We start from the raw sequence: 12,756 nt of genomic DNA, 5'->3' as shown, positions 1-12,756 counted from the left end.
AATTCAATAGTAAATGGCATTTGAATTTTTAATAAAACTTAATTTGTTTATTAGATATAAACATTTAAAGTTTCAAATTTTTGAGTTAATATATAGGTATAATACACAAGGGATTACAAATACAGGTAGCTAATTGGTTTTTTATGATATTGCTATCACAGTCACGGATTGTTTATTATCAATTATGACTATCAATAGATATACTTTTTGTATTGTCAGTTAGTGTATTTATAAACTCACAACAATGTACCTTACTATCATTGATAATAACAATGCTGTGTACCTGCTAATATCGATGTCATAAAAAACCAATTAGCTACCTGTATTTGTAATCCCTTGTGTATTATACCTATATATTAACTCAAAAATTTGAAACTTTAAATGTTTATATCTAATAAACAAATTAAGTTTTATTAAAAATTCAAATGCCATTTACTATTGAATTAAAAACTCAAACATTTTATTAAATTAAAAATATGTGTTACCATTTAAAAAAACAAAGTTGACACCCTTACCAGGCATAAGGGATGAACTTAAAAAGTATTACATAGTTAATAATTCAAGAATAATGTGTAACTAAAGATAAGAATAAAAAAAAAATTTTAAATTATTATTATTCTGTAAGTAATTGAGTGGGTTATGATAAAAAAATCACCCTGTATACCATAAATTAAAGCTTATGTAATATACTTTATATTGAAAAAAAAAAATTTGACCTCTGAACCCAAACCAACCATTTTCCTTTATACATGAGGGATTCAAAACTTAAAAATGCATATAGAAAGTAGAACTTTTTTAACTTAATTTTTGAATGAGTTCCAGAAATACTGACACTTTTATATATATCTTAAATTAAAGAGAAAAATTTCAGATTTTCTATGTTTCATGGTGAAAACTAACATCAAAGTTAATAAAAAAAAATACGGGTTTTGTAAAAAAATTCTTTTTTTTATTTTTATTTTATAATGCTATAACTTTTTGAAAAATATATGGATCAATACAATTTTTTAATGATAAATACTATTTATATACCTCTTTCATTCGACATACCTTTTTTTTAAATAAAACTATTTCCTTTTATATATTTATATATTATACTTATAAATCATAAAACTTGTAATCAGGATATAAATAAGGAAATAAGAGATCATGTTGCTTTTGGAATAAAATGCCAGGAGTCCACTTTGCTGGGTTTTTTTATTATACTTCAATCAGTTATAACTCTTTAAAATACAATATATCATATTTTTACACTCAAAAATTAGCTATTTATCGTCCTCTTAATAACTTACAAATTAAGAAATATATGATAATAAAAATATCAAAAAAAAATTTGACCTCTAGACTTGTCTGTATGGTGAAAATGGTGGATGAATACAAGTAAATTTTTTTTTTTTAATACCTTAGGTTATTCCCTTTATTAAGTATATATTTTTTTCAAAATCTAACCCTTTACCTGCACACAAAAGTAACTCAATACATATGTATAAAAAGTCTAACTTTTAAACTTAACTTTTGAAAATGTTCTGGAAATAATTCATCCTTTAAATATATGTTATATTAATTTTTATGTTACATTCTATTAATTAAAAAAAATTATCCCGACAATATAACTTCTATATGTAAAAGGCCTTCGACGTTAAGCAAAACATGTTATTTTTACTTATAAAATTTCATCGTTTTTTCTATTTTTATAGTTCTTCTTTTTTTTCTCCATTCAGCGTATTTTAATGCGTTTACTTTAAGTAAAACAATATAGGCATATAGAAAAAGAATGTTAGTACCTCTTTTTAAACTCTCACCTTTTTCAAAAAATAAGGTTTAAGTGTTAATTATAAATATTTTTGAGAAGGCTTTTTGCAGCTTTTAAAGTTCATTTAATAAATATATTTTAAAAAAAGGTATTTCTTTTTCAAAGAAAATGGGTAGAATTATATAATAATAATCTCATACTAATTTAATAGCTATAATAAATATTTAATCATATATTATACTTCTAAATCAAAAAACTACTAATCAGAAATAATAAAGGAGATTGGAATTTATTTTGATTTTTGTATAGTCCACCAATTTTTTAAAATTTAACACTATCTACAGATTTGCATCGAAGCGATCTTACTGTGCTACCGTTTTTTATTTCAATTTTAATTGTTTATTCTGATTTAAATTAGAACGAACAATATTTTTTTATTTTACACTATATTTCCTTTAACAATAAATTATTTAAATAGGTTTGTTTACCTAAATGCTTTTTCATACAAACCTGGTTCATCGACCGCAGTAAAACAAAGTAATCTTAATAGATTAGCTAAAATATTATTTTTTTCTTAAATTATTCTTATACATTTATCAATAATATCACGATTCTATTGAAGAGAACATTAAATGCTTTTATGTGTAGTAATAGCAATATTTATACACCAAAATTATGTATTCATTTTATTATTCATATTATCATATTATTGACAAAAAATATTGTAAACTTAGATCATAATAATTAACATAACATTAAAAAAATATTATCTGGAAAAACGCTATTGATGCTGATATTAAAATACTCATATTAAAAAAATATATATAAAAAGAAGGGTAAAACTAATTGTAACCCATTTTCTCTTTCTAACCATCGTAACCAAAAGATAGTCAAGATTATTAGTGTAAAAAGAGGCTTTTCCAAAAAAAAAGTAAAAAAAATTGTGTTATAAGACTCACGAAAAAATAAACAACTTATTAAATATAAATTTTAAACATTACTTTATATATTACAATGTATAAATATTGTAGTATATAAATATATGCTATAATATAAACTACATTAATAATAAATCCTCAAATCACAGACTCCGATTTTAAAAGTAACTCTAAAATAAATAAAAAACTACGTTACACTCAACGCAATTATTAATAAAACAACATTTAACTTATTTTGTCCCATTTATTAAATTCATATGAAAATAAGAAGCAAAGGAAAAATTACTTTTTTGAATTTATTAATTAAAAGAATAAAGGGTACTAACTTTTGCAATTTATCGGAAAAACACAGACATGTCCAGGTGTATTCCGAACCACATCTGGCAACACAAAATGGCAGCTTTTAATAGTATCGTTAACAGAATTATTAATATTCCGATTAATAAAATAGATATTAATAAAGATCAAGAGGTTATATAAAAAATAGCTAGATTTAATGGGTATGTCAAAAACGTAAACTCAAAATTAGTCTGAACACAAAAGTGGAATGGAAAAAGAACAGCTAGTACACTTATTAGCGTGGGAGAACAAAAACTAATTAGATCACCCATTTTATATTTTTAATAATAAATATTTATAAATATTATTTTTATTTTTCTACTAAATAATTGGTCTAAAATAAAATAAAATAGCATAATTATTATGCTATGTGTTTATATAACAAATTTGAACGAACTTGGATTCTTTTAAAATGACTTAAACAAAATTTATAAATGGATATAAACCCGGGTTCTTTTCATAACATAACATGTGCTTTATGGTGTAATTTTTTATCATTATTTTAAATATAGAGACCTGAATTAGGAGAAAATCGTCATTTCATACCAGTGAACTATCAATGGCAAGTTTTAAAAGCTCAACAATTAGACGTCCAAGTGTACTCAAGCAGTGTAAAGGGAGAACAATTTAAAGTTTTGACTAAACCCAAAAAAATAAAAAATATAAAAGGAGATGGAAATTGTTTCTTTAACGCGATATCATATTGGATTACAGGCGCTCAACATGATGGTGGTTTGATGCGTTTATTAATTGTTTATGTAATTAAAAAATATTTAAAATCGAATTGATAGTGTACAATATAAATAAATTGATTAATAATGTTGTAAAAATTTTAGTCAATGAAAATGTCAGAAAGGTTTCAAACGATGTTGTCTGAATGGGAGCGAAATTTACGCGTACAGGAAATGTTAAAATATAGTACGTATAATTTCTGAAATTACTTAATTTCAGGTTTTTTTATATAGAATTAATAGTAATTATTTAGCTTTGTTATAAACATCTCCCTAATACCCAAAATTAATATTTGATAAATATTTATAATATTTTAACATTATTACAAATAAGATATATAATGAATAATGTTTATTTAATAATATATATTAAACAGAAAAGTTCATTTTCCCTGTGAATAGGGAATAAGAATACTTCCACGGCCCCTCTGCCACTCGTAAAAGGCGACTTATGAGGTTGCGTTAGATCAACAGCCAGTATAAAATTTTTTGTCCAATAGTATAAGGTGTCCTGAACAAAACTTAGGCGAATTGTCCCATCTCGGATGTACGGGCGAGAAGGAATAATGTAGTTAAAAACAAAGGATATAATTGAGTACATGGAGGGTATGATTTTAGTAGGAAGAATGAAGTTAGGGAAAGAATCCTAGATTTCGCAGTATCGTATGAACTTGCTATAGTTAATGCTTATTTTAGAAAGAGGGGAGAACATTATATAACTTAAAAGAGTGAGAGGAATAGATCACAGATTGATTATTTTATGACAAAGAGAGACAGCGTAAAACGAATAAATGATTGTAAAGTTATACCAGGCGACAGTGTAACTTCACAACATAGACCGATGGTAATAGAAGTATGGTGAACCGGACAGAGAAAATACAAAAATAGAAGGAACACGGGGGGAAATCGAAGATCCGCTGGTGGAAAATTAAAGGGGAAAATGAAAAATAGTTTGTACAGACGGTATAGAAAGGACGATGTGGAATGTTGAGGGGGATATAAATGATATGTGGAATAGATTTGCTAGTTGTGTAAAAAATACTGCAAAGGAGAATATTGGAGAGAGTAGGAGTAGAATAACAGGAAACAAGGAAACCTGGTGGTGGGAGAAGGATGTTCAAAGAATCATAGAGAGTAAGAAAAAGCATTTCAAGTATGACAGAAGAGCAAATATAGAGAATATTGTATAGAGTATAAACGTATGTGCAAAGAAGCCAAGTGTGCAGTAAATAAGGCGAATTTTATGAAGTTTGATGAGTTGTATGATAGGCTACGAACAAATGAAGGCGAGAAAGAAATCTATAGACTTGCAAAAGTAAGAGAGAAAAGGTCTAAAGATTATCATTATATAAGGTGTATAAAAAGTATTGATAATAACGTACTCTCGAGTGATGATGATGTGAAAAAAAGTGGAAAGAGTATTTTGAAAAATTATTGAATGAGGAGTACACAAAAGAAACATTAGAGGACATCTCGTGAAATAAGGGACTGGTAGATTTAAATAGTCAGAAAGAGGTATAAGAAGCTGTGACATTAATGAAAAAGAATAAAGCAGTAGGACCAGATGAAGTGCCAGTAGAAGTATGGAAAATATTAGGAAGGGCTGACATAAGGTGGTTGAATGAAGTTTTAAATAAATTCTTATTAGAAAGGAAAATTATCAAATGAATGGAGGAATAGTATTGTAGTGTCGATATATAAAAGTAAATGTGAAATATAGGAGTGTGGAAATTATAGAAGCATAAAGCTTATGAGTCATAGTATGAAAATTGGGAAAAGGTAATATATAAGAGAATAAAAAATGAGACATCGGTATCTGAAACTAGTTTGGATTTATGCCTGGTAAGTCAACAATGGAGCCAGTATTTTGTGTGAGGCAATTAAATAGAAAAGTTTAGGGAAAAGAAAAATAAGCAGTGTATGGTATTTATAGATTTGGAGAAGCGTATGATAGAGTACCGAGAGAGGTTTTAAAGTGGTCATTAATGAAAAAAGGAGTCCCGAAAAAGTACATTAATATAATAGAAGATATGTATGAAGGCACTTGTACAAGTAAGTAGGACTGCACCAATGTTCTGTTTTAAGCCTTTACTTATTCTCTATATTGATGGATGAAATTGCTAGAAAAATACAAGGAGAGGTGCCAAAATGCATGTTGTTTGCTGACGATATAGTGTTAATAGAAGAAAATAGGGAGGAAATTAATCAAGGACTAGAGGTGTGGAGATCAGCTCTTGAAGAAAAGAGTTTAAGTATAAGTAAAAGTAAGACAGAGTATATAGAGTACGAGTTTGACAGAAGACAACACGAGGTAGGTGAAATGAGGAGGTCAGTGACAATAGGCGACGACGTGATCGAAGAGGTAGAAAGTTAAAGAAAGTAGAGCAGAAAATGAGTGTAGCAGAGATTAGAATGCTTAAATAGATGAGTGGAGTGGCTGACCCCAAGTAGTTGGGATTAAGGCGAAGAAGAAGATTAAACAGAAATGTTAAATAATATTAGACAAGAATGTATTTAGCCAATTTACCAATACTATTCTCAACCAAATACTTATTTTATTAATTCTTGTATTTCTTTGCGCTGGGCTTTGTAGGTTTTTCCATTCTCTCTAACACAAGCATAGCTATTGATAGAGGAAGATTAAGATTAATAGAGTAATAATAATAATAAAAAAAACCCAGCACAGGGGGGTTGTGGCACAGTGGTGACGTGGCATAGTTGGATCAAGTATAATGATATCTGACAGTGATTAACATCACTATCATAAAAAACGTTTCGATGCAAATCTATAGAAGGTAATTAATTTTAAAAAATTGGTGTATTATTCCAAAAGCTACATGATCTGCTAGTTCCTTATTAATATCCTGATTAAGATAAAGTATGTCGAACGAAAAAGGGATTATTAAAAAATATTATTTCTCATAAAAAAATTGTATTGATCCATATATTTTTCAAAAAGTTATAGCATAATAAAGTTAAAAATGTAAAAAATAATATCGAGAATTTTCATACAAAAATAGCATTCGGTAGCCATTTTCACCACNACAAAAATAGCATTCGATAGCCATTTTCACCACGAAGACAAGTCCAGAGGTCAAATTATTTTTTTTTAAATTAAAGTATATTACATTATCTTTAATTTAAGATATATATAAAAGTGTCAAACCTTCCGGAACATTTTCAAAAGTTAAGTTGAAAAAGTTAATTTTTTGTAAAAAAGTTGTCATTTTAAATACCCCCTGTGGGCAAGGTAAGTGTCAGATTTATAAAAAATATATACCAAATGATAGATAAAGACAACAAGCATCTATAAAAAATATATATATATTGATATGTTCATTTTTAAAAAAGTTACGGCAGTTTTTAGTAAAAAAAATTGAAAAAATTTCGAAAATTAGCGATTTTTAAATTTGTAATTTTTTTGGAGGTTTCCCCCATTTACGGGGAACGAGGGAAATTTTTTCAATTTTGAAGGGTAATGTCTTCGACTAGATACGATTTGTGATCTTTTGACGTATCNGGAAATTTTTTCAATTTTTGATGGTAATGTCTTCGACTAGATACGATTTGTGATTTTTTGACGTATCGTTGAAAGAAATCCGTTCGGTGAGAGCTGAGAAAAAGTGGTAACAGACACAAAAAAAAAAATAAATAATAAAAAAAATAAACACATCTTAGTAAAACCAATACCTTCTCAGCTTCGCATCGAAGCTAAAATAGTAATTGAAGTGTTTCAATTTTTTGGTAAAACTGTTTAAAATTACAACATATAATTGAAGTATTTTTTTTTTAGCGACTTATGCTGAATGTCATGAATTGTTTGCGGCAGCAGAATTTTTGCAAACATCTCTTTATGTATACTCTGAAGATGCTTGGCATTTTATAAGCAAAAACGGAATAGGCTCCGAAGAAATACTAGAACCATGTATTTATATGCACCATGTAAACAATAATCATTATGAAGTCATATTAGATGTGGTAAATATATTTATTAGCAATTAATTCAAAGTCTCATGTTTAAAAACATTACTGTTGTTAATTTAACTTTGTGTTAATAGTCTTAAGTAATATATCACATGTAAGTCATGACATTTTCGCTATATATTTTGAGTTTATTGTTTGATCGAAATTTAATAAGAATTATATTGTTTCGTGGAAATTATGTATTTTTTTTATTTTTTATTTGTCTAAAATAACATACTATGTGTTTGTTAAGGATGATGAACCAAGAATAATTGAAAAACAACAACCACCAATAAAAGTAAATATAAAATATAAAAATCATACTAATATGTAACAAAAACAAAAGCTAAAAATCGTAAAAATGTATTCCCTTAATTAAGAGTAGTTTTATTATTACGAATAACGAACATAAAATGTATGTATGTGTAATTAAAAATCAGTATTACTTCTTCTTTGATATAATAATTTTAAAAAAGAGTAATTTATTTAGCTTTTAAATTGAAACAATCTAGAACAATAATTATTGTTATGTGTAGACGTAGGGTAAAAGCAGATATCATGCACATATTTATTCCATAACCGTTTAATATGAACTAAAACATTTACAATAACAATATCACCTATACCCCTGTACAGGTGAGTGATCAGTGTGACCACTGGTACATCACACCTTCCCCCGTTTTGTAAAAATTACAATATATATAAAAATATGATAATATACTATACAATATAACTCTAGAACAAGGAATTAATCCACTAATATTTAAATAAATAATTAACTCAAAACTACATAATGTTTTAACAAAATAATAACATAATAATATAAACATGATAACAAACTAATCTATATCTACTTTCTGGTAATTTTTAATTTACAGATTATCACTACAATTATAACTAAACAAATTACAATATTCATTTAAACATAAGGAACTTTAATAATCTATAAATTCATTCTTTTTGGTACTTTCCTAGTTCTCTCTGAACGCCTTACTTCTGTTTCCTCTTATCTTTCCTTCCTTTTTCTATTTTTTTTTATCTTACTAGGCAAATTTATATTTTCAGGTAACAACATTTATTAACTCTTTATCTTTCAATTTAGGATATCTTAATTGATTTGATGAGCTGTTTTAAAATTGCCCCTTAACTCTATCAAATACACATATTTGCTGATCCTCTTTTTAACCAACGCAGGGAACCATTTAATTGCTTCCTTATAATGGTTTCTATAATATACCTTCTCTCCACCTTTAAATTGCTTGACTGGTTTGTATTCACTTACATAATACTTGTTTTTACTTAACTCAAAGCTCACCCTTTTTTTATTTTTAACACTTTCACTCTTAGGATTTAATGAACTAACTGGTGTTTTTATTTTATAAGCTAAAATATTGTCTTTAGGTGATCTACCTGTTACTGTTGACGGCATTGCATTATATGCAAAACACTTTTGAAATACTTTAATTAAATCTATACAACGTGTTTTCTTCATAAGCTTAACTTCAATGAATTTACTAAATGCATCTACAATTATTAAAAAAGTGTATTTTTCAAAATAGAAAAAATCAATATGTACCCTTTCAAAAGGATACTTTGCTGCTTTCCATTTAGATTTAACAATTTCCTTAGGTATCCTAAGTAACTGATTACATATTGTACAACTAGTCACATAACTCTCAATATCTTTATTCATATCTCTCCACCAAAACAAACTCCTAACATTTTAATTCTTACAATACCTTCATGGTCCTTATGTAATAATTCTAACACTTTATTTTGTAATATTTTAGGAATAATTAACCTTTCTTCAAAAAATAAACAATCACTTTCTGTATTTAATTTATTTTTTATTTTAAGATAATACTTTAGATTTTGATTTACCTCCTTAGGCCATCCTAACATAACATACTCATAAATTGTACATAATTCTTTATCCTCTTTCAAACATTTTTTTACCTCCTCTAAATTTATTTCTACCTCATTTATTATACTAAATCTATTTATTTCTTCTTCATCTATATTAACTTGACTATCTAAAGGTAACCTCGATAATGCATCCGCATGTGTCATATTCTTACTTGGCCTGTATTGAAAAGTATATTCATACATGGATAACATCACTGCCCATCTCTATAACCTAGAAACAGCAACTACCGATGTCCCTTTCTGAGGACTAAATATCTCTTTTAAAGCTTGGGAATCCGAGCATAATATAAATTTATTTCCGTAAATGTATTTGAGAAATTTTTTAATAGCAAAAATAATAGCTAAAGCCTCTCTATGAAGTTGCGAATATTTTTGCTCAGCTCCAGATAATGTACTTGACACAAACATTACTGGCTTTTCTACTCCATCCACTACATGTGCCAACACTGCTCCTACTCCATAGAGAGATCCATCTGCACATATCACTATTTTCTTATTTGGATCATACTTTTCTAACATTTGATTTCCTAGTAACAGTTCTTTGCTCCTCTCAAACGCTACATTTTGGCTCTCTGTCCACACAAATTTTTCACCTTTCCTTAACAACTTATGTAACTCCTTCAGTTCACCACTTAAGTTAGGTAAAAATCTATTATAATAATTTAACAATCCTAAATATGCTTTTAGCTCTGTTATATATTATTAGGCGCTCTCGCATTCTTAATAGCATCTACTTTGTGTTTTTGAGGACTTATACCCTTTGCTGTCAGTGTGTGTCCTAGATAATCTACACTATCTTTAAAAAATTTGCATTTATTTACATTTATTTTCACATTGTAATCGTTTAACCTTTCTAATACTAGTTTTAATTTATTTTGACATTTTTCCTCATTTTCTTCCCCAATCAGAATATCATCCAAATAGCAAAATACATTTTCAATTCCTAATAATATTTGGTCCATAATACTTTGAAATATAGCTGGTGCGCTTGCTACCCCGTATGTTAATCTAGTATATCTATATAAACCCTTTAATGTGTTAATGGTTAAGAATCTTTTTGAATTTTCTGTTAATTGTAACTGTTGGTAAGCCCCAGATAGATCAATAACACAAAATACCGCACTATTCGCCATAACATATCTTCCACTTTTGGTAGTGGGTAATGCTCTGTCTGAATAAATTTGTTTATAGTCATTTTACAATCCATAAATATCCTAATATCACCATTTTGTTTAGGTACAATTACTATGGGACTAGCCCACTCACTATATTTAACCGGCTCTAAAATTTTTAACCTAACTAACCTTTCTAATTCTACATTTACTTTATCTCTTAATTTATACGGTACTGAATATGCCTTGCAAAAGATTGGTTTAGCCTCCACTTTTAATATTATTTCTGCTTGGTATTTCTTAATTATCTGATTCGGACAAACACTTAACACCTGAGGATACTTTTTTTTTATCAATTCCATAACGCTATATTTTTCTATATTCGTATTTACTTTTGCAATCACCCGGTTACTTTCTACCATTTTTCTCCAATTTGGAAATAAGACATCTAACCATGATCTTCCTAATAATGGATACATTTGTCTCTTATTTTCTTACTATATACAACTCCAGTTCCCTTTCCTTTGCTGAACTATCACTATTTTTTACATTGACTATTATTTTAGCAATTATATCTAACTTATCTCCAGTTACTGAAACCAGTTTAACTTTTACTTCTATTAAAGTTTTACATTTAAAAAGTTTATAACATAATTTGTCACTAATTACCGATGTACAAGCACCTGAATCGACTTCCATTTCTAATTTGTTATCTTCCACAATCATAACTACTTTCAGTGACGGTTCAACTGCTTTAACCACCTTGACAACACTTTGACTTTCTTCCATAATGCAATTCATTTGTTCAATTTCTATGGACAATCCCTGAATTGAACTTTGATTTGAGGATAATGAACTACTTCTTCTTTGATACCTCCCTTTAGAACGTGACTGTCTTACCATTCTTTTTGTAAAACAAAACTTGGCTATGTGGCCTGGTTTGCCACATTTATGACAATTCAATTTTAAAGCTGCGCACTCTTTATTGTTATAATGTTATTTACCACATCTTGTACAAGTCTGACTTCCCCGACTTTTACTTCTGTACCTTTGCTTATTACTATTATTGACTTTGGAACTAAGTGCTGATTGCTTAATTGCAAATTGATTCAATGACTTGTCACGGCATTCACCCTCAGCCAATTCCCAATTTAATGCTAATTCAGAAGCATTTTCAAAAGTTAGATTTTTTTCTTTGAGCAAAATGGCCCTTAACTTGTTGTCTCTAACTCCAAACACCAATCTATCCCTTAGTGCTTCTTGCAAGAAATTTTTAAATTTACACTTCTGTGCTCTTGCCTTCAATTCCACAATATACTCAGTCATTGGTTGGCCTATACGTTGACCTTCCTGATGAAATTTATATCTTTCCGGAATCTCATTTACTTCAGGTGTATAATGCTTCTTTAGTATCTCTACTAACTCGTTGTAGGATTTTGTTGTTGGATTTTGCGGCACCATTATTTTTTTTAACGTGGAATAAGAGTCATGACCAATCAAGGTTAGTAAAAATGCCACCTTCTTTTCTTCTTTTATTTCGTTTAAAACGAAATATTGCTCCATTCGTTCCACATACTCGCAAAAATCATCTCCTGGCACAAACGCTTCAATTTGACCAATCATTCTCTGTTGCGGCAAGTTATGTGATTATGTTCAATTTGCGGCCCGAATGGAACCGGTTACATATATTAAGTGGGGATGCCGTTCGCTGTCCGGTAAGTCGTCGCCTTATCTAGTTAGTCAACCATTGCATGGTCTAGTGATTAGACCCATCGGCGCCGCCACGAGTTTTTCCGCGACTTGCGGTATTGTAATGTAAAGGTGAATTCCGTGGATTTACCGGGCGCGTGATCATTATAGTTTATTCGTGTTTTGTCTCATTCAAGCGATTGAAGTTGGTTAAATATAACAGTATAATCCAATCCTTGATATCAGCCCAGGTCAGATTACTGTATTCTATAGCGCTTAAAATTTATATTTGTACTTATTTTTAT

The 12,756-nt window shown here is 28.4% G+C and overlaps 1 protein-coding gene across 5 annotated transcripts in view; it reads left to right on the top strand.

The window, feature by feature from the left end:
* LOC126896148 (uncharacterized) overlaps positions 1 to 12,756 on the top strand; it is a 42,939-nt gene that overhangs the window by 1,202 nt on the left and 28,981 nt on the right. For all 5 annotated transcript variants that reach the window (XM_050668656.1, XM_050668654.1, XM_050668655.1 and 2 more), the window contains exons 2-5: positions 3,543 to 3,788; positions 3,867 to 3,948; positions 7,555 to 7,739; positions 7,978 to 8,022. In XM_050668656.1, the coding sequence (XP_050524613.1) occupies positions 3,543 to 3,788; positions 3,867 to 3,948; positions 7,555 to 7,739; positions 7,978 to 8,022 (558 nt within the window). The remainder of the gene's footprint in view (positions 1 to 3,542; positions 3,789 to 3,866; positions 3,949 to 7,554; positions 7,740 to 7,977; positions 8,023 to 12,756) is intronic.

The sequence above is a fragment of the Daktulosphaira vitifoliae genome, unplaced genomic scaffold (assembly GCF_025091365.1).
Source record: "Daktulosphaira vitifoliae isolate Bord-2020 unplaced genomic scaffold, ASM2509136v1 Scaffold_1, whole genome shotgun sequence".
Classification (NCBI taxonomy): Eukaryota; Metazoa; Arthropoda; class Insecta; order Hemiptera; family Phylloxeridae; genus Daktulosphaira; species Daktulosphaira vitifoliae.
This window is presented reverse-complemented; position numbering and strand designations above follow the sequence as displayed.